This window comes from Micropterus dolomieu, linkage group LG17 (assembly GCF_021292245.1).
Source record: "Micropterus dolomieu isolate WLL.071019.BEF.003 ecotype Adirondacks linkage group LG17, ASM2129224v1, whole genome shotgun sequence".
NCBI classification, from domain to species: Eukaryota; Metazoa; Chordata; class Actinopteri; order Centrarchiformes; family Centrarchidae; genus Micropterus; species Micropterus dolomieu.
Window position 1 is genome coordinate 3522945 of NC_060166.1, and position 23325 is coordinate 3546269.

Sequence of the window (23325 nt, forward strand, 5' to 3'; positions counted from 1 at the left end):
TATCTTGCTCCCTTAGAATCAAATCCTTTCCCACAATAGACCAACTAGACTCACATTGAATTCTCTTACACTCATTGATTGCACTCTGTTTGTTTAATCATTATTGTTGTAGGTCTTTGATATATTTAACTTTACTTTTTATTCACTTTAGTTAGTTAATAAATTTCACCTTAATCACAGGAACTGTGTTTGTGTACTGTTTAAATCCAGGTCAATGGACAGAGGATTAACAACTTTGATATGAGACTGACTGATTGATTAAACTGATTCAAAATGATTAGCAATTATTAACTAACTGATCACTAGTGAATAATTGTGTAACTATTAAAACCATACCTAAGGCGTCCTGAAGGCCTTAGGCGAATGGAATTTCAGGTGGTGCCCCCAATACGAGCGCTAAATAATAATATCCCCAAATATTATTATTCATAACTTTATTACCAGTAAGTAGGTTTATACAAATGATTGTATAAACAAAATGTCTTTTTAAAAAAGTAATCTAATTTGTTTAAGTTTTAATGGTGTCAAATTTTGCTTATGTGTCTTTTAAAAATATGATTTGACCTTCAGGAGGTACTAATGGTCAATTTTAAGACTAGAAATCCAAAAATATAAAACAAGGTTGCAATTGATTTTGTATTACTGTATATTGTCTGCTAAGTAGCAGAATGGAGTTAAACTTAATTTCACTTCACCATTCCATAAAGACTAGTAATTTAAACTATGTGAACCTAACTTGCGGCTCAGTTTCTTTGTCTCTTCCCTCTTACAGAGTCAGACAAGCTGTTTCATGTCTTCAGTCCATATTACAGCGGTTATTCAAGCACATTAATTACAGAAGATATATCATGGTGCAGCTGCAGAATTTAGTTAGAAAGTGAGTTTGTCAAATAGGCATGTCCGACCATGTTTTATCAGCATTTCACTGACTTTGTTTTTTTGTCTTGCCACTACAGTCAAGATCCAACTAGATGTGTAAAATTTTAAATCTAATCCACATATATTCAATATGTAATGTAGTCTACTAGTCCACAGGCCCAAGCCAGATTTTTCACAAACCGGTAATACCAAATTCTAGTTTGATTTGTTTAAGCCTAATCTCTAGATATTTCAACATGTTAACCTTTTGTAAGTTGTAGCTTTGTCACAGAAATAAGCCTTAAGCTACACTAACCATTTAGCCAAAGAATAAAAAATCCCGTCACTTTAGTTTAACAGAACATTTCATACAAGGAAAAACAAAAGAATTCTACCTTCTTCATCAACGTATTACATCATTTAAGCATTACAACATCATTACTGCAAATTTTCAATGTCACTTTGTGAACCGACCAATCACAGCCTGGATGGGGTGGGACATCAAAAAAGGTTGACCTGCTAACTTTCGAAATTGCTGAACTCGTTATGCATGATTGTTTATGATTATTGACAAGTTAGTATTTAACATTAACAAATGAAAGCCTGACCACAATGTAAAGCATTTTTCTTGCACAAGGATTTAACCCACAAAAATGAAACTGGATATACTAGTGGTCAGCTATATAGTATAGACTTATTATCTGAAATTATAATCAGAACATAGTTTTATTTGTGAAACAATTGAACTGAATCTGAACTAATAAGCTGTTGAAATGTTACCATTACTCTATAAACTATCTGTAAGCAGATTATCCAAAGAAAATGTAATCTATAAATACTACTTTTTATTTAATGTTATATTATACTCATACACAAATTTACACTAGTTACAGTTTGTGGATAGTGCATCAGCAGTGCTCCTTCTTGATGCCTCCTCCTGAGAGTAACATGTTCCCCTTGCTCTATTTCACAGTTTTTGCTGTTACTAAAGTTATTGTTGTAATATAAATATTGTGTATATATATATATAATTGTGTGCGCGTGTGTGTGGAGGGGCACAAGCAGGTCGGAGTAATCTTTTTTTTAAAACACACAGCTGAGTCATAGGTGAATAAGTAGCGAAGTGCTTGTAGCCTTGAAGGGAAACATATCAAAATAAACAGCAGGACTCACCTTTTCAGAAGATGCTAGTGGCATATCTGCATACCAAAGTATGGTGGAGTAATCTGATTTTGAAACTACAGCAACTGTAATTGTTGTTGCATAATAAACTCCACACTGCTCCAAAAAGTGAAGGGAACACACACATCAGAACTCAAACAAAATAGTTCAAATTTAAAAATCCTTACTGTACATCCTATATGTCGTTGAGAACAAAATGACGTAAAAACAGTTAATGAAACAAATTCAAAATTCAAACTAAAAATCTAAATAAAATTTCACAAAAGCGCACACTCAAAAAAAGGGTCCATTTTGGCCGCAGTCTGGAGCCCTGCATTAAGGGGAAGTCGCTGATTGTAACGCAGATGCCATCAAATTTATGTGAATTTGAGATTTATAGATCACAGGTGTGTAAGTTACAAATGGGCTTCTCAGAACCTGCATAAGGAAGGTTTTTATGCTTAGTATCTTTCTGAATCAAACGGAAGCACATAATCAGAAAAACATTTTTAGAAATGAGGTCCATGGTATATACAAGTATCGTACCTCATCTCCAACCATGTTCCACAGGTGGACCAGTGGGAGGCCTGTGTTGTTATCGTAGTTTGAGACCTGGGGGTGGGGGGGTGGGGGGGGGGGTGGGGGGAGAGATTGCTTGTTTGTTATTGTTTGTTATAGTTGACTTTGACAACCTGTAGCAGTGTAGTGGGAGTGGTCTTACCTGTGCCAGCAATGCCACTCCTCTGGTCATCTCCTCTAATGCTGCTGTGGCCTCCGGTGAAAAACGATCCTCTCCTGATCAAGGACATATGCCAGAACACGGAAAGGTGAAATTTATTTTTATTTTTTTCAAATGAAATAATAATAAAACCACTCCCCACACAATAGATCATTTAAAATTAAGTCACCACTGAATGAAATGACACTAAATTTGCTGGATACAATTCACATACTCTTTAAAAATATATATATTATAATGCTAGTTTCCTTCATCTTCCAAACAATTGTTTACTTCAGATCGATTGCACGTGACTATACAACTTACTCAAGTTAAATTAATAAAGTAACTGTTTTTTTGTTTTGGATGAGTTCGTGTCTCTTTGTGTTATTTTCAAACAATCAAACAAAGATAAGCAGTGGGATGGGCTAGGGTGGGATAGTATCTGTCATAAGAGTGAGGGATTGGGGAATATATATAGTAAAATTAACCTTAAAAAACCTTCAAAAATGATGTCTTAAAACAAACAATTTTGTACCTGGAAGTGGGGCAATGTTGTCAAGCAATACTTCAGCACCTTGAAACGGTAGTGTTACAAAATCAGACCTAGAAAATAAAAAGGAGAAATCTGTTAAAGACAATTTATGGAAATATACCTCATAATAGGGCTGGAACAAATTTTTATTTTCATCGTTGATAAATATGTTTATTATTTTCTCGATTCAGTCATTATTTGTCTATGAATTGCACGCAAGGTTTGGTACAGATTTGAGCATGTACAGTTAAGTTACGACGACTTCCTGTTTCATGGTAAAGCATGGAACTTCGCCGCCCTGCCAAGGATACACCGTTGAAGGAAAACTAACATGACATAATCAATGTGTTAAGAGTTTTCTGAAATAGTTTTGAAGTAGATCACTTTATGTTGCCAGCAGGTGGCGATGGGACTACAGGTGAATTTTGGCTTGTAGATATGTTCAGGGCGGGACTCATATCAAACATGTAAAGTTTGGTGCAGATGTGGGCAGCTAGACTGAAGTTACAACAGCTTCCTGTTTCATGGCGAATCATCAGCGTTTGTACAACATTTAATCGTCAATGGGTTTAGAGTAGACAGCGAAAATCTGAAGTCCTTCAGACTAATTCTCTAGGAGGAGTTTGTTAAAGTATGGAGGCCTGTAAATCATCCAAAAATGACCATAAAATTCAAAATGGCTGACTTCCTGTTTGGATTAGGGCATTGCTCCAGGGGGCTTTTTGGTACGTCTGGACATGATACATGTGCCACAGAAATTTCATACATGTAGGTAAAGCGACTGTGGATCAGGAGGTAGAGCGGGTTGCCCGTTAATCGGACAGTCGGCGGCCCAATCCCCAGCTCCTCCAGGCTGCATGTTGAAGTGTCTTTATGGCAAGATACTGAACCCCGAATTGCATGAATGTGTGTGAATGGTGAATGCAGATATAGTGCAAAAGACTAGAAAGACACTATACAAATACAGAGCATTTACATTTCCTGTTGCCAGCAGGTGGTGCTATGACTATGACTATATACACAACTGGTTAAACTGGAGGGGGATTACACTTGGTCCTGCACTGCAACAAAACTGAATAAACATATGCATGCGTCTAGGATTAGACTTAATCCTAGTTCCCTGGCATATCATTTCCACAGCGACTGCTACAAAGCCGATGTTGACCAGGATTGGAAGGAAACTATATTCAGAGAAGATCTTACATTATGTTTGTTTAGAAGTCCTTATGTATTTACATTTTTGGATTACACAGTTATAATACAGTGAGACCTCTGACACCTACCTTATTTGCCGTAGTGAGTCGATCTTAACTCTGTCATAGCCTCCATAATCAACGTATCTAATCTCCACTTCATTTGTTTCTTTATAGAAGGTGATGACCTGAGCTCTCCACCAGGCTCCTTCCACCGCTGGAGCTGCACAGATCACACCAACTGAAGACAGAGACAGATCTTTAAGTGTCAGTACAGTCTTGACTTGGCAAGGAACAAGTGCAGCTGACTTTAATATAGGTATACATTATCTAAATTCTAAAAAAGTAAAACTTAACAGCAATTCATGTGTATGCCAAGACAACAATACGCTTGTCATGGTGACAACTGCTGACACACAACTGATTTGAATGTCTAACTCTCCTGCACACCCACACACGTTTCATGTTGGTGTTGCCATCCTGGAGACTAGTGAGGTTGAGGCACACCAGCCGTTATTGTCAGCTTCTCCCCAGCTTTGAGCTCAGTGATTTGTTAACTGCCTGACTGGAAGAGTGTCACCTATTTTTGTTTCTTTCATTTTTCCCATTTTGTGAGATTTGTTTTATCAGCCTGAGGTGTGCGTCATTGATTCATATTGAATTGGGGAAAGTGAAGTACTTAAACATCAGCTAAGTTTACCTGGTGTATTTTGGGGGAGTGCAAATGGGACAGAGGCCTGAACAGAGGCAGTGGGATTTTTCTGGCTCGATACTTTCAAAATCTAACCGTTTCTCAAACATTACATTCCCTAGCTTTAACACAGATCTATCAATTATGTTTCTGAATAGGCCCTGGTGCCAACATCAACAAATAAAAATGGATATGGTATTGGTGATTTTTTGGACAGGGTAGCATAGCTTCTGGGAGCTTGGAGTATAACAAATCCTGATATTTTACCAACTTAGAACTGAATCAAACTCAAACCAGCTATCCAAACCCATCCCCAACTATGACTGAATGCGCTTCAGGCTTTCCACTCTCCTAAATTCAAACACTAGTTCCTTAAATACAACACTGGAGCAATTTAACTTTCTTTTTATCGTTTTCACAATTGCTAATAAAATTAAGTCTAAACCCATTGATGTATTTTTCCCCTCCCTAACCAAAGCTTCATAAGCCCATTAATGCAACTGGGGGATTTTTAATGTTGAAGATGCACCTCTGGCTGCCTATGGAGTCATAGGTTCATAAGACAAAGAATGAGTAAAACTGTACACACATTTATCAGTATGCACTGAGTTAAACCCCACTGTATGACACAGGTTACCTTCAGCAGGTGAGGGAAGGGCAGGGGTGCCTGGCTGGGAGTAGCAGAGGAACATCTGCTGGTCAAGGCTTCGCAGAGCATGATAGGTGGGATGGGTGTGCTGCTGGACAAAGACGTGACCGGCTGACACGATGTTTACCACTATCACTTCAACTGTCACTCCACTGGGGAGCAGAAGCTGAGAAGACAAATGACACATGAGTTACTCTTCTGGTAAATGGCTTCCATGGTACAGTCTTCCATATAGCTAAAACCACACTTTATTCACAAAAAAAGCAGCATCCTCACTTGTAACTCATGATGTAATGCACTGGCCAATAAAACAAACAAGGTAGAACACCTTGTAGCTTGTATTATGGTCATTTTACTGTAATTTTACTGTTGAGGTAGATGAACATTACTGCTGCTGTATATTTGTTCTAGGTACAGTGCTGCCTAAAATAAGAACAAAACTATGAGGTGTGTTTTCCATACTTCTGCTGTGACTAGAGATGGGCTTAAACAGCATGTTTCCCTCAACTGTCAACTGCACTGCTACAGGTCACATAATCTAATGGGTCACAGAATATAGTCTAACACTAGCAGCAGGCTTAGATGGACTACCAATCCTTCAAGTTATCAAAAATGCAGCAAGTTCTTACTAAAGCTTGAAGTTGGTAGATAGGTATTTAATGCTTGTCCCCCCACAGTATGCATTACCCCAGAAATTCCAAATAGCCCCATGAAATGAAGACTAATCCAACATTATTAACTTTAAATAGTATCTTACTAGTGTAAGAGGATAACATCAACATAGTGTTGACTGTTGGGTGGAAGGATGAGCTGCCAACGGAGCTCTGTGTGTTAGACTAACAATGGTGACTAGCAACTGCGTCTATAAACAGAAGTTAGACTCAGACACAGCAGCTCACAAGCTCCTCGGCAGGCTTCCAGGAAGTTAGCCAATAAGAAGAAAATGGGCTTTTCAGGCAGGGGCGCCTTATAGAGACTGCACCCAGGAGGTAGAGCGGACATGTGAATGAATGATCTGATAAGGGTAGCAATAAATTGCAAAATAACAACTAACCATAAAGCAAAAATGCAGCTATAATCTCTTATCATGAAGCCTGACCCTCGCCTTTGGGTTGACATATGCTGAAAAGTATAAAAATGTAGGCATTTTCAAGGTATCCTGGCCTTGGTAGTCTACCAATATACTGTAGCAGCTAAAAAGCAACTCTCAAAATAAATATTTGCACAGCGCAGCCCAAGAGCACATCCTTACCCAGGAGGTCATAGGAAGTGATGGCAACGTGAGTGGGGGCGGTGGAGGTGCATATAGGTTGGTTAAGTCCAGATCTTTGAATTTCTTCCCAATCAAGGACAGGGCTTTATCAACCTGCTGCTTTGTACCTGGAAAAATATCAAATACAAGTTGAAGTTTTAGGTGTGGTCCAAAATGACACAGATGTAAAACAAAATGTAAAACACTTCATTTGAAAAACTCTTAATGTGAATGAATTCCCTCCCACCAGCACCTTCAGAAGACACAGGGATCTGGTTCCCCTGACTCACCCTCTATGTGACAGATCTGGAACTCCTGTGTATAAGGCAGGGTGGAGATGTAGATCTTTGCGCCCGAGTTCTGCTTCAGGAAACTCACGTATCTCCCTTGTTTCCCTATTAACCGCCCTACAAGATGCTGGTACAGGAAGACAGGCAGAAGAAACAATGTACACTAAACTGTAGTTTTTAACATTTTATAAGAATGTGAACCAAACCTTAAGAGCCTAATACCAATTCAGACTTTTCTAATGAGAAAAAGAATCCCTGAATTCCCACCAATTCCCTGTAAATCGTAGCATCTAGGAAGTTGTGTCTTACAAATAAGTGTTCTTTAAATATTAAATATTTCCCTAGCCTCATCTTGTCAATGAAGTTTGTCATTGTGGGTATCGTGTGAAAGGATACTGTATATCATTAATATTACGACTGAAATCCAAATCTTGGGTTTAAAGACAGCCACAAGCTCACCCCGTTTTAGAAAATCATAAAACATGACGGCCTAAATAGAAGCGTTTTTTTCCGTTTTTTGTGCCGCAAGGGCTGCTTCGTTAAAGATCATTTCCTGTTGTCAGCAGGTGGCGCTATGACTGTGGGTGAATGTCGGCATGTACATGTGTTCAGGGCGGGACTCTTAATAAACGTGTAAAATTTGGTAAAGATCTGAACATGTACAGTCAAGTTACAACAACTTCCTGCGTCACGGCGAAGTGAGGACCTTTGCCGCCACGTCATTAACAGCAAACTCACAACAACTTTTAAAACATGGCTTCATCAATGTGTTAAGGGCTTTCTGGGACAGTTCTGAAGTTGAAATGTCCAACTGCTAGGAATAGTACATTACAGCGTAAAAAGTGTAATTTCCTGTTGCCAGCAGGTGGCGCTATGACTTTGAGTGAATATTGGCATATGGATGTGTTCAGGGCACGACTCTTATTAAACATATAAAATTTGGTGCAGATGTGAGCATGTATATTGAAGTTATAACAACTTCCTGTGTCATGGTGCATCATCGATTTTGGATGCCACGCCATGGGCAGACGTTTTTAATGGGCATTTAGCATGTGAAAGTACAAATTACACATTTGTGTGCACAGTGGCAGAACAATATCCAAAACAACATGTTTTTTTAATGCAAATTCTGAAAGTATTCATTATTGGTAACTTGATAGACACACGGTCTTGTTATATATCACCATTAGCAGTAAAAAGAAATACATGTTTTCCACCAGGGCAGTAAAATGTGAAGTTTAGCTGCTGATCTGAGCTTCCCTGCTGTTTTATTGCCAATAATAATGTTTAACTCATTCACTCAAAGTAAGGGCACATTTCTGTCCACGTTGCAAAGCCATAACAGAGCGCTGGAGAATAACTACATGAAATTACAATCAACCAACTACATTTTTTCTACCAGCGCAGTAAAAGTTTAGCCGGCTGATCCGAGCTTTGATGCTGGAAGCTGCAGTTTTGTTGCCAATTAGTGATCAGCTGATTGTCTCAGGAACCTAACAAAACCAAAATACAGCGCTGGAGAGAGATTAACTACTTAAAACTAATCCAACATCATATTTTTTCTACCAGGGCAGTAAAGGTTTAGCTGGCTGATCTGAGCTTCCAGCTGTTAGCTACCGTTTTATTGCCAATTACTGATCAGCTGATTGTCTCACTAACTTAACCGACAAAGCCAAAACAGAGCTCTGGAGAGAGAGTAACTACATGAAATTAATCCCAACTACATATTTTACACCACAAGCCAAAGCCAGCGCTGGAGAATAAACCAATCCAACTAACCTTACATGATTTTTCTACCAGGGCAGTAAAAGTTTAGCTGGCTGATGCTTCCATGCTCTAAGCTAATGTTACGGCTTTATTGCCAATTAACGTTACTGATCAGCTGATTGTCTCACTAACGTAACCGGCAAAGCCAACCCACAGGCTGGAGAATAAGTAGGCGACATGAAATTAATGCAACTACATATTTCACACCACTGACAGGGGAAACACCTCACGTCTCTCGGTGATTATGGCCAGCTTCAAACTAAAGCTATCAAACAACAGCTTGTCTGACAAACTTAATTCAGCACCGCTTTGAAAACATCTGTCCCACATTATAGCCTTCAATCTGGGAAAATCCACAACATCCGTGATTTCTGTTGTCAGCTGTCTGCATCTGTCCCTACTCCATCTGGCTTAATGGTATAAAGATCCACAGGCTGTTGGCTCTCGTGCCAAAATAACACGTGCTCGTTCATTTGTCCAAATATCACTTCTCCTCTTACTTCTAATAAACCAGAAGACTACTCTATTATTGTCATTTCCTCTTCTTCTACGGACGCATATAGGGCCCGATTTACATCCCGAATAAAGAGTACTAAATTGCATGTGCATTCTAAAATACTGCACGTGCAATTTTAGTACCTGTTATTTACATTTATTCATTTAGCTGACGCTTTTATCCAAAGTGACTTACAATTGCTATACATGTCAGAGGTCGCACGCCTCTGGAGCAACTAGGAGTTAAAGTGTCTTGCTCAGAGAATGGTGGATGGGTCACAGTGGGAAATTGAACCTGGTCTCTCACACCAAAGGCATGTGTTTTATCCATTGCGCCATCACCAGCCCATGGTGACGTTATGGGTGATTTACTAAGAATTATTGCGTAGATGACAACAGGAGCAAACACAATGGAGGTGGGAGTATTTAAATGAGGGTTTTGCGTGTTTTTATGGTTTCCGCCATAGAGAGTCAGGAGAGAAAGCAGCTACTGCGTGAAAACCTTTGGTTCGTTTCATTCAGTGCATCCCGATTATGTGGAAATCGTACCTGCCCATCCTGCCTAAGATTGCGTTAAGTACTTGGGACAGCACACCTGGAAAAACTGCTTTGGAAAACCCCAGCAAAAATAGATACAGTATGCTGGAATGACCCAGACGCAAGGAAATGCCAGCAGATCGTGCTTCATCCAGCCAGAGGGAACAATCACTGACCGTCTGCACCGTGCCCGGTCGCGCCGCGATCTGTCCCTGTACGCCCCATTCCCTCTTCGATACCTACAATGAGTTGTGTTGCTATTACGACCGGCGCGCTGTGAACAGTCGGTGATTGTTCCCCCTGGCTGAATGAATTTTATGCGTGATCCATGCACTGCAGCTGGGGGCCCGGAGAAAATAAATCAGGTTGAAACGAAATTTGCTTTATTGGCATGAATGTTAATACAACAGTATTGCCAAAGCAATTTTGCTAAATGAAAATACAAAAAAAATTCTATTCATATAGTTCATCGAATAAATAAAATAATTGTATTTCAATCCACTGGTTATAGAATAACATTATCTAATGTTAATTTCTCTACATTTTCTTTCATTACGGCTGTGTCTCCTTCTGGTAACAATAACAGCAGCCATCTCTGCTCAACGGTTTGCACCTTCCTTTCAAACGTATTAAATACAGAGGCTGTTGCACTCACATGAAATTGCGTTTAGGCTTGGTAGATCACATTGCGTGTAGTAAATAAATGTATTTGCATGTTACGCCCCAAATTGCATATTCATTAAGGCAAAAGTACTAAATGAACAACAGGTGCTACCTTGTGCTTTTGAAAGACGTCACTCAGTGTGCACACTGTCAGTAGATCAGCTTACATGCTAATTTGCTGGTGATAAAGTTTGCACATGTTTTTACTTGCGCAAACCTTTAGTAAATCTGGCCCTTAATGTAGTGACGGGCATCTACACTGCCGGAATTATACAAGCAAAAGAACGCTGTGATGACGAAACGCGCTCTGTAGCACTGTTTGTCCGTTGTCGGCTATTGTAGAAACATGACGACACAATACTGAGACCTCCATAGAAGGGGTGCCCGTGGTTATGTAGATAAAAATGGCTCATTCTAAGGTAATAAACATAAAGGTTCATTATGTAAGGTCTTCGTACACCACTGAAAACATAGTTATGGATCTTATATTGCATTTCTGTCAATACATCCTGAGAAATATTATTAAGTACAAAGTGTGTAAATCACCAAAAATGACCATTAAATCCAAAATGGCCGACTTCCTGTTGGGTTTAGGCAATGGCTCCAAGAGGCTTTTTTGTACGTCTGGACATGATACACCTACCACAGACATTTCATACACATAGGTAAAACTTAGTCCGGGGGCTGCTCTGTAGGGGAGCACAACCGAGCCATTTTGCCACGCCCAAGCACAAAACCCATCAAATACGAAATTTTTCGCCACTCCTGAATTTTGTGCAAAGTTCGGTGAGTTTTCAAGTATGTTTAGGCCCCCAAAATTGAGGTTACTTTCCAGAAAGAAAAAAAAGAATACCTTCAGTTTCAATAAGGACTTTGCACAGTTTGTGCTCAGGCCCTAATTAATAATTTCCAAGTATTACATTGGTTGTACCACTGACATGGAAAGTGAACCAGTCTATAAGTTGAACATAGGTATTTTTATCATTATTTGAAAGGGATTTTCACTCAGACATAAAGGTCACGTGGGGCCCTCTGGATGATATAATAACCTGTTAATAAATTTTTACTTCGGAATAACGGTTGTACTACCCTGACAACTGAAAACATGCAAACTGCTGAACAGAATTTTTTCAATTATCTCAGCAACTTTGTACAATTTGGTTTATATTAAAAGTTTAAAACATATCATACCACAGTATTTTATTTTGGATTACTATCCTTAAAACACAATTACTATCCCAAAAAAATCTTTTCTTAAAACTGTTTATTTGCACAGATGGTTGTACCACCTGACATTTTGGGAGTTTGAGATGCCAAAACATAAAATAATATACATCATTATAATGTAAATGTATTAAACCAGAATGGGTTTTGTAGAATAAAGTGATGTGTCATGCATTGATTAAAATTACTTTAACAGAAAAGAATTCACGTGGACACAACAATATGCATGTCATGTAGTTATTAATAAGCTTCACAACACAGCATCATCACGGTGTTAAGGCTTTTCTGGGACAGTTTTTTTATTGCCAACACATCACAGCATGAAGCATGGCGCTATGACTTTGGGTGAATAATGGCATATGGATGTGTTCAAGGTGGAGTGTTTAAATCGCCAAATATGACAATTAAATCTAAACTGCCGACTTCCTGTTGGTTGTTGACCTGCCTGGAATGTATGCAAAATTTTGTAAGTTTTTGAGAACATTTAGGTCATCAAAAATGAGATGAATTTGCAGAAATATTTCTTCAGTTCAGTATTGGAGTCAACATACCACGACCGGGATCTGAATGGTAAGCACTTAACCACTGCGCTACGAAGATGCACTGGTTAAGTACTGATTTTAACTTTCTTCATTGCTCTGGTTTTTATGGACATGAAATGCCTCCAAAGCACCAACAGAGGGCACTCAATGACAAAACATTCCTGGCACAACAGTTTAGCTTGTAAATATATTTTATTTGAGGTCGAGTCCACTGTTGTTGAATAAAATATATAGAGCTGTCAACTATTTCAAGGAAACACTGTTATCCACGTAAGTATTGATTTAGAAAGACTAACAACATACAAATTTAAAGACAGCCACTGCAAGTCTGTGGGAACTGAACACCACACACGTGTTTGAAGTTGAAAGCAATTATCAATTCTGCCGGAGGTGGGATTTGAACCCACAACTGGAGCAAGAAGTAAACAGAGAAGTTTGAAAATGCCATTGATCCCATGAACAGAGGATTTTAAAAACGATGACACAGACACGCACATTTGGGTTTCTGATTCAGTCTTTTTAGTCATGCAAAGCAAAAACACAACGCTACTGTCAGATGGTGATGGTGACTGTGTTGGTGTTTTATTAAAATATTTTGGCCTGTAAATAACTGTAAATGTACTGTGTATGATGCCATATTTAGGTGACGACTCTGTTTTCCACCGGCACATCTCTCTGTACTCCCGTGTTACTTTCAGTAACATTTCCAGCCCGTTGTCAGTCCATGCAAAAAGATACCTGGTGTGGTTATTCGTCTGTATTACTTTCTTCATTCACCAAATCTTCTGCAACTGCGGAGTAGACCATCTGCTTCATGATTACACCAACAAGTGCACGCTCAGTGTACGTGAACAGCTACTATGTGTGCATTTTCATTCATTTTAATATAGACGGATATCAACTCTGATACACAGCTAAAACGCTGCTGTGGACGAAGAAGATCGTATTCGTTAAACGATTTACAAAATCCATAGTAGTGTGTAGCCTCACATTACCCCATTCCTCTCTCTAACATTACTCCTCTCATGTCAACCCTCCCAGTTTCCCCGGGTTTCTCCCATATTTTTCTGTTCTCACCTGCTCTCATCCTGTATTATTAACCTTTATAATAAGAAGATACTTTTATTGTCACATACACATTGCGAAATTCATTCTCTGCTGGCGGTGCTTTCACTCTAGTGGTAGCATGAGACGGAGTCTACAACCCTACAGCATTTCTTTGGGGGGCTGCACAGCCCTCCATGTGCTCGCCAGAGGTAGCCTGACTGCCATTAGGTACCGAGATGAGATCCTCAGACCCCTTGTGAGACCATATGCTGGTGCGGTTGGCCCTGGGTTCCTCCTAATGCAAGGCAATGCTAGACCTCATGTAGCTGGAGTGTGTCAGCAGTTCCTGCAAGAGGAAGGCATTGATGCTATGGACCGGCCAGCCCGTTCCCCAGACCTGAATCCAACTGAGGACATCCGGGACATCATGTCTCGCTCCATCCACCAACATCCAAGTTGGATGCTTTAGTCCAGGTCTGGGAGGAGATCCCTCAGGAGACCATCCGCCACCTCATCAGGAGCATGCCCAGGCGTTGTAGGGAGGTCATACAGGCACGTGGAGGCCACACACACTACTGAGCCTCATTTTGACTTGTTTTAAGGACATTACATCAAAGTTGGATCGGCCTGTAGTGTAGTTTTCCACTTTGATGTTGAGTGTGACTCCAAATCCAGACCTCCATGGGTTGATAAATTTGATTTCCATTGATAATATTTGTGTGATTTTGTTGTCAGCACATTCAACTATGTAAAGAAAGGAGTATTTAATGAGATTATTTCATTCGTTCAGATCTAGGATATGTTATTTTAGTGTTCCCTTTATTTTTTGAGCAGGGTAGATTTCACTGCTCACCTCATCTTGGACAGTCAGATCACCTGACCCTGTTCCTGACTCCAGCAGTGTTTCCTCTATATTCATCACGATCGCCACTACTACAATTTCCCACGATCATTAAACTATGCGCTACAAATGTTTTCACTCGCACACTGTGCGAGCACGGCAGCACTCAATGCTCGGCTCGCTTCCTCTCCTCGTTCTATGCAGAACATACGTGACAGATGGTGTTATAAGAACAGCGTAACTCCTGTAAGAAATCGGGATGTGCGTAGCGAGTGTTTGACTGTCCGAGCGGCAGAAAGTGACGGTGAACGCGAGCGGAGGAAAATATTCTGGCAGTAAATGTACGGTGTCTGTTACAGTGTGTCTGCTTCTCAAGACCAAGAAAAGTCTGTTGTTTCCCACCTGCTGGTGAAAAAGTGAAGCAGGAAAGCTTCTACAGTAGCTACAGAGCTGCTATGTAACTTAACATTAGCTCAATTTATAGAAAGTAACTGGAAGCTGTATTTTATTACTGCCTTGATGAACATCAGGTCAAGTGAACTGACGTAACCTGCAGCTCTGTCCTGTACAGACTGAATTATTTTTCAGTTTTCAGTCTGAAAAAGTGGTTTAGGAAAAGAAAGGATGGAGGTGACCGTAAGTAAAGCTAATTAGTGATGCAAACTAGTCCTTTTAAGCTGATGAGGAGACGTTTCTTTTTGGATTTTAATGTGCAAATAAAATGCACCTCAGAAGGGAGGTTTTGTCTTGTTTTCTGCACCAAAAGTACTTTCTCCAGATCTAAAGGTTGTTGTTCCTCCAGTAGGCTGATCTTTGGCTGTTGTTTATTTATTATCTGCTCTAGCTTTTCCAACTATTTGTTCAGAGATATTGTGAAAATAATGGCCCAATATGATGTTAAATTACATATTTGTCATTGGAAAACATACAATTTTCTGCTGTTTGTCCTCCCCCCGCAGCTGAAAAAGAATCCTAGAGGAAACACTGTCCAGCCTACACACCCCTCATCGGTAGAACAAAACCACAAATCAGGAGGTGTGCAGATCTGGACTGAGGAGGATTCCCCAGCCCTGCAGCACTGTTTCGAGGACACCAAGTTGGAGTTGTTTGAACAGTTAGAAAAAGAGCTCTACACCACCACAGTCAACTTCTGCACAGATATTGTAAGCCTGAAAAAACTAATCATTATCACCAACAGAGTGTAGGGGCTGCTCACAGCTCGGGACACTGCGCTGAGATCAGGAGACAGGGAGGAGTACAGGAGGGCTAGGGCCAATCTAGACAGAGGCATCACCTCAGCAAAGCGGGATTACAAGCAATGCATTCAACAGTCAGCCCACCTCCACAGATCCCTCCCTCCCTGATCAGCTAAATACATTCTTCGTCTGCTTTGAGGACAGCTCCGTCCCTAGTAGGGGACCAGATCCAGGCCCAGACACCAGCTTTCCAGAAAGCAACCAGCCACTCACTCTCCAAACTATCAGGTGAAGAGAGCATCAACTGCAAAATCAACTGTAATAAGGCAACTGGGCCAGATGGAGTCTTAGGCCCCGTCCACACTACTGTGTTTTCAAATTAAAACAACCTTTTGCTACGTTTGCACCTCCCGTCCAGACTACAACAATGAAAACGAAGACCTGAAACGGAGAAGTTTAGAAACGCTACCGACCCCATTTTGCGTTTCAAAACTCCGGAGGGCATTTTAGTGAAGACGGGCCAAAATGGAGGACTTCAGAAACGATGATGCAGCTGCTCACGCTCGGCTCTCCGATTGGGTCTTGCAAAGCAGAAACACGATGCTGCTGACCGGGTTTTTGACATCATATTTTTATTAAAATATTCTGTACTGTGCAAATAACACTCATTATTGATCTATGCAACAAAGAAAAAAGAAAAAGAAAAAATGGTCTGATGCTTAGTCTGTATTTATTTATTCTTTTGCGGAATAGACCATCTGGTTCATGTTTACACTGGCACGCGCATGCCCAGTGCACCTGAACGGGTCCTAGCTGTGCGTTTTCAGTCGTTTTAATGTAGACGGAGATCAACTCTGAAACGCTGGTGTGGACGGAGATTGTATTCGTTTTAATTCTCTGTTTGTAAACTAAAATGGAGTAGTGTGGATGGGGCCTCAGGAAGAGTACTAAAGGCATGTGCTAGGGTTGTACATAACGATTAGTTTTAGGGATGCAGATAACGATTTTAGTATTTGAAGCTTCTATAGATTATTTCAACAATTCATTGATGCGTCATTTAAGAAGCACTTTTACTTGGCGGCGGCGGCAGCTTAGCACACGCAGGTAGCAGGGATTATCTGAGCTACAGAGAGAGCTGGAGGGGAGTAAAAAGGTGCAGCTCCCGACACCCAGTTAACTCAAGGCTGTGAGAATCTGCTTGTCCTTATTAAATACTATAAGTCAAACTATATAAGTCAAAGGCTAGAGAAAAAAAAGCAGCCTTGGCTCAATGACAGTATCCGCAGCTTAAAAAGAGAACATAGGAAAGCAGAACGTAGGTGGAAGAAATCTGGACTCCAAATACACTACGCTAGCATGAAGGAGCTGCTGTCACAGTATAATAGAATGGTTAAAGAGGGTAGAACAAAATATCTTTCAGAACTCATCTCTTTGCATCACCATAACCCAAGGTTTTTATTTAGGACTGCTGATCTGCTGTTAAATCCAGCCCCACCTTGTGCCCCTACTGAAAGTAACGCTGACTGTGAGGTGTTTTTATCGTATTTTATTGAAAAGGTGGAGTTAATTCGAGCCTCTATCACACCCAGTGCCACTTCCTCAGATTTTCCTCACCCACAGCATGACAGTTTTAACAGGTTTTATCCAATTACATTTACGGAACTTGTAGAAACGGTATCACATATGAGAGTATTTTCCAGGCCTCTTGATGTGATTCCGAGAGTCATGGATTCTGTAGGGCCTTGCTTGCTCTCAATTTTTAATAGTTCCTTATCCAGCGTCTGTGTCCCAGATTATTTTAAAACTGCATGTGTGAACCCACTGTTAAAAAAAAAAAAGGACTGGACATCTCCCTCCCCGAAAATCATAGACCAATCTCCAAGTTGCCCTTCATTGCTAAAATTTTAGAAAAAAATTGTGTCAGCAGCAGCTTCTACATACATTAGAAACAAATAACATCTTTTTTGTTTCAATCGGGGATGATTGGGGATATCTGGCACTGTTTTAGACTGGTTTATATCTTACTTGTCGGATAGGAGTTTCTGTGTGTCTTTGAATAATTACACGTCCTCATACACTACCTGTTAAGAATAGGGTGCCGCAGGGGTCAGTCTTGGGACCAATTTTATTTTCATTATATATGCTGCCTTTAGGGCACAACATTTCACACAGGAAACATTTCTAAAATCCTACCTTTTTTAACTTTTAAAGATACTGAGACCATTTTACACTCTTTTATTTCTTCATGTTTGGACTATTCTAACAGCCTCTTTTCCTGCCTGAATCAAAAATCTATTGTTCGGCTACAGTATGTCCAGAATTCAGCTGCCAGGTTTTTATATAGAACCAAGAAACGTGATCATATCACTACTGTTTTGGCTTCGTTACACTGGCTCCCAGTAGGTTTTAGAATTGATTTTAAGATTTTACTGATTACATTTAAGGCTTTACATGGTCTCACCCCTTGCTATATTGCTGACCTACTAGTACCTTATATACCAGCTCGTAACTTGAGATCCTCAAGTAAGGGGCTTTTAGTGGTCCCAGAGACCCGGCTGAAACTAAGAGGAGACAGAGCCTTTGCAGTTAGGGCACCGAGGCTCTGGAACAATCTACCCGAGGAAATTAGGTTGGCTGAATCAGTAAACTCTTGTTCCCTTGTTAAAACATACTTTTATCGTAGAGCATTCCCTGATTTCACCTGATGTTATTTGAAGTATATTTTGAAGTGACTTTAGTTTCTTGTATTGTTTTATATATGTTTTTATGTCATAACTGCTTTATGTAAAGCACTTTGTAACGTTGGTTTTAAAAGTGCTCTATAAATAAATAAATAAAGAGATAAAGTGGTGGGTAACACTGTCATTCCCACTAGCCACTTTGGCTTGTTGAAAAATTGTAGTCTTTTCAAAAGGCATCTGAAATAAAGAATTGCAATTTGACACTACAACTCCCATGAGTAATACCTGCACATAGTTTTTGTTCATTGGTCCATTCGTGAAGCCTACTGTCTTGACCGACAACACTGTAAACAAGAAGACGCTGTGGAGAAACTAGCAGACTGACTGAGGGCTGTTTCATCCTAATTTGTTCACTGAGATTAATTTATTAAGTCCCAAAAGGTCTTTTTATAACTTATGAGCACAAGATAACTTTATTATCTTTTTGGCACAGAGTATAGAAATGTTTAGTGTGTAAAAATTTGTTTTCTTGTGCACAAAAGATTAAAAAAATCTCAACTTTGGGGCGGCTGTGGCTCAGGAGGTAGAGCGGGTTGGCCGTTAATCGGAAGGTCGGCGGTTCAATCCTTGGCTCCCCCTGGTTGCGTGTTGAAGTGTCCTTGGGCAAGATACTGAACCCCGATTTGCCCCTGGCGGCTGTTACGCCAGTGTATGAATGTGTGTGAATGTTAGTTTCTGTTTGAGCACTTAGGCTCAGTGTATGAATGTGTGTGACTGGTGAATGCAGATGTCGTGTAAAAGCACTTTGAGTGGTCGAAAAGACTAGAAAGGCGCTATACAAGTACGGAGCATTTACATTTGCATTTATCCTGCTGTTAATCATCAACATGACATAGCAAGCTTTTTTAATAGCAGGAGAATTCAAACAACAGGCACGTCATACTCTCTCCTACAGTGCCGCCGCGCGAGGGGGCGCGCGCCAAATGTGCCATCCAGACTTTTGTCAAATGAGAATACAAAAGTTGAATCTGCCACAGGCAGCCACAGTCCATTAGACATGTAGAGCGTCAGCTTCCCGCCTGCTTTTAACCTGATGGTATGATCTGTCATCACACGCAACTGTTTGCATGCACACACACATCAACACAGCGTTCAATCAGTGCGTGAGTGAGCGTGGCCGAGCTGTGTGGAAAAAATGCACAGGAGAACAAGAGAAAGAAACGCCCCTCATTAATATTAATACGTCCTGACTGCAGGAAGAAAAGGAGGCAAATTCTGACAGAAAAGCTTCAAAAGGATATTTAACTCAGTGTGACACTGACGTTCCTTTTGGTGAAGCTGAAGCATGTTGTTTGGTGGGTAAATAACACAGTTTCACGCAACACTTGTGCACCAGAGGAAAGGGGGAACCGGAGCTCCACCCCTTTAATACCGATCTGCAGGAGGGGGCATGCCTCCTGAGTAGTGACGTCACTGAGGGTGACACACACGCAAGACGGGATGACCCAGGTTGGATTCCCCTGTTTGAAAAGAGATTAAACCAAATGCATTCCGCTTGTGTTTAAACATTTATTTAGGCTACACAAACAATCCACTGACTTAACAAGGCTGCTAATGAGTTAAAAGAAATATGACTTGTTTTATGTGACACACACTCATATTTCTTTAATAAAATAGTGTTATATTTTCCATAACGCATTTTTACAGCGCATCACATCCACATGCTGGCACACAGCGTTTAGCTCAATAAGGCAATGAACATGTGATAATATATGAAACTATGCACTCCCATTTGCTCGACTGACGAATTGAAAACGCCATCAATTTAAATGTAATTTGTCCTCCTGTTCACATTATTAATCAGAATAAATTGCACTGCATGCAAGTATTAATTAATATGATTCCCAATTGAACTGTACCCATATCTCGGTTTGTGTTTATTATCCTGAATCTGGTTCTTTTTGTGTGCTGCAAATAATCTAATGATGTTTTTTTGCGCACTTCAGGGAAAGTCAATAAAACGGGTGTTTATTCAGAAAGGTTTTAAGCCTACAATACTCAGAGGTAACATTTAAATTTATTTTCCACAATAGTAGGAATATTAATTTCAAACAGTTTCATCCTTCTGCCATGTGAGTCGCCGTATATCATTTCTCTTATGTGCGTACGCATGGTTCAGAGTTTACTTACAGGACCACACAGTCTCTCGTCAAGTCTGTTTTTTATAGATCACAACCTTCGTTTGGGAAGTGGCGTGTACACGCACGTTTCCAGCCCTGTTTTGTACGTACACACCATTTATAAATGAGATCCCTGAGCATGTACAGTCAAGTTACAATAACTTCCTGTATCATGGCGAAACGTGGAACTTCGCAGTCACGCCATCGGCACACCGTTAATTATAAACTTACCAGTTTTACAACATAGCCTCATCAATGTGTTGATATGTCCAACCTGCTAGGAGTAGTACACAGGCATGTGACTGGCAAAGGGCATCACCACCCCGATCAAGCTGGTGGCAGCTCTAGATAAGTGTCTAATCCACTGCGCCATTGCAACCTCTCTCTAATAATTATTATTTTGTATTCATTTTTTACCAAACTTCAACAGCTAAGTGTGCAACATGCAACATGAAATAATTGATTCTATAACTAAATAATATAACTAATAACTTTCACTTTGACAGCAGCAAAGGTTGTCGCCTGTTTAAGACCTGGCGGCCTAAAGATACAGTTATATTAGTCAGGAAACAAACAGCTGATCAGTCTCTGTCTGTTGATAAACTGTAGGAAAAAGTTTGACATTTCAACTCTGGCAGCGGGCATGTGCGTGAGACGAGAACCACCACGACAGTTTCACGGGAGAGGCCGTTGCCATGGTTACCTCGCGAAGGGCTGTTTGCCTGCCTGTTGATGAGGGGCGCAGAGCGACCCCCGCGGATCAAAGCCTTATGAAAAGGCCTCATATAAACCCTGTCACAACCATTCACAAGAAATTAATTTATAACGTGCCAAAAACTTTAACATAAGGACGACTTAAAAAGCAACCATTTATACAGCAAAGTGTAGCCTATATAGGCTACATGAGTGATCAATCCACAACAACGTCAAAGTAAACATTAGACATAGCCTCTCACAAGCAATAATCAAAACATACCCAATTTATCCGATCCTTATTGTCAACTCAGTGTTGGGCAAGAAATAATACAGCTACTTACTAGTTACTCAGCATATACTCCTTAAAAAGTAATATATAGTAGTATAGTAATATATATAGTATATATAGTAGGCGGTTTCGAATACAGCCCATGTTTCACCATTGCTCAAACCTAACAGGAAGTCGGCCATTTTGGATTTAATGTTCATTTTTTGCAATTTACACACTCCGTACTTTAACGAACTCCTCCTAGGGATTTAGTCCGACTGACTTCAGATTTGTGCTGTGCCTTCTAAACCCACTGACTAAATTGACTAACGATTAAAAGTTGTGCAGTCAGTTTTTGTGGAACGGCTTGCCCGTGGCGTGCAAAATTGGTGATTTGCCATCAAACAGGAAAGCATTGTAACTTTAGTGTACATGTCACCAAATTTGCTGACAACAGGACGTGATCTTCAAGCTCTGGTCTGCAAGCAGCGTTCTTGCAGCTTTAATTTTTCTGCAAAGTAACCTCAATTTTGGGGGCCTAAACATATTCAAACTCACCAAAACTTTGCACATAATTCAGACGCAGCGAAAAATTTCTTATTTTATGGGTTTCGCTCATGGTCGTGGCAAAATTGCTCGCTAGCGCCCCCTACAGAGCAGCCCCCAGACAAAGTTTCACCTACGTAAACTTTTTTAAAATTTCTGTGGCACATGTATCATGTCCAGACGTACCAAAAAGCCTCTTGGAGCGATGCCCTAAACCCAACAGGAAGTCGGCCAGTTTGAATTTTACGGCAATTTTTGGATTTACACACTCCGTACTTTAACAAACTCCTCCTACGAATTTAGTCCGATCGACTTCAAATTTCTGCTGTGCCATCATTCATGATGAAAAGTTGTGCTATGTATATGAGTTTTCGTCAATGGGCGTGTCCGTGGCATCGAAAATTGATGATTCGCCGTGAAACATGAAGTTGTTATAATTTTAGTGTGCATGCTCAGATCTGCACCCAACTGTACATGTAGGATGAGAGTCGCGCCCTGAACACATGTACATGCTGACATTCACCCACAGTCATAGCGCCACCTCCGCTGCACGTAATTAATTTAATTTTAATTTAATTTTCAAAAAACACCAAAAGCACATTGCTGCAGCTCCTCTTTTTCACAGAGTGATGCATCTTACTTGTACAAAATCTTTGTTGGGAGTTGCACATGTGCAGTTCCCAGGTAAGGACTACTAGCCAATCAGAAGCAGAGAAGGGCGGGTCGTAAGAAACAAGGTAGTGTGATCCAAATCAAAGCCGCTTCAGACTGCGACCGTAACCTAGCAGATGGTATAAGTTACTCTCGAGTCCACAACATCATTGTTCCACATCTTACCATCAGGACTGAACGCTGAACTGTTGCCGGTGTTCTGACGATCTATGCTGCCTTGCCGAAAAATGCTACCATAGCGCAAATCGATAGACTGGACTCTACTCGGCCCTGCTCCGTTTTCCATTGCAGACAGTACCCAGAGATAGTACGTAGCTGGTCGTCATAGCGACGCCACACACAGGCTTCCCCCTCCGCGCTCTTCAACTCCGAAAATATTCAAGCACATTTTGTTCCGCCATCACTTCTCGTAAAACTGTCTATATTATAATAAACTGTACATATAATATAGAAATATTGAAATCTACACAGCTGATTTCTCACCTCAAAACTTCTCAGAAGTGGATTTAGTGATGAAATTCCATACGAAAACTGTAAAATATAAAACTTTCTGTTGCTGGCCTCTGTCTGGCGCAGCAATGATGATGCAGTGAATAGTGAATATTCTCTCTGACCAATCAGCA

The 23325-nt window shown here is 40.3% G+C and overlaps 1 protein-coding gene across 1 annotated transcript in view; it reads right to left on the reverse strand.

The window, feature by feature from the left end:
* akap1b (A kinase (PRKA) anchor protein 1b) overlaps positions 1-23325 on the reverse strand; it is a 69221-nt gene that overhangs the window by 12982 nt on the left and 32914 nt on the right. The window contains exons 4-10 of the mRNA XM_046074370.1: positions 7348-7474; positions 7058-7185; positions 5794-5971; positions 4556-4706; positions 3276-3343; positions 2741-2814; positions 2566-2631 (exon numbers count right to left, since the gene is read on the reverse strand). Coding sequence (XP_045930326.1) covers positions 2566-2631; positions 2741-2814; positions 3276-3343; positions 4556-4706; positions 5794-5971; positions 7058-7185; positions 7348-7474 — 792 coding nt within the window. The remainder of the gene's footprint in view (positions 1-2565; positions 2632-2740; positions 2815-3275; positions 3344-4555; positions 4707-5793; positions 5972-7057; positions 7186-7347; positions 7475-23325) is intronic.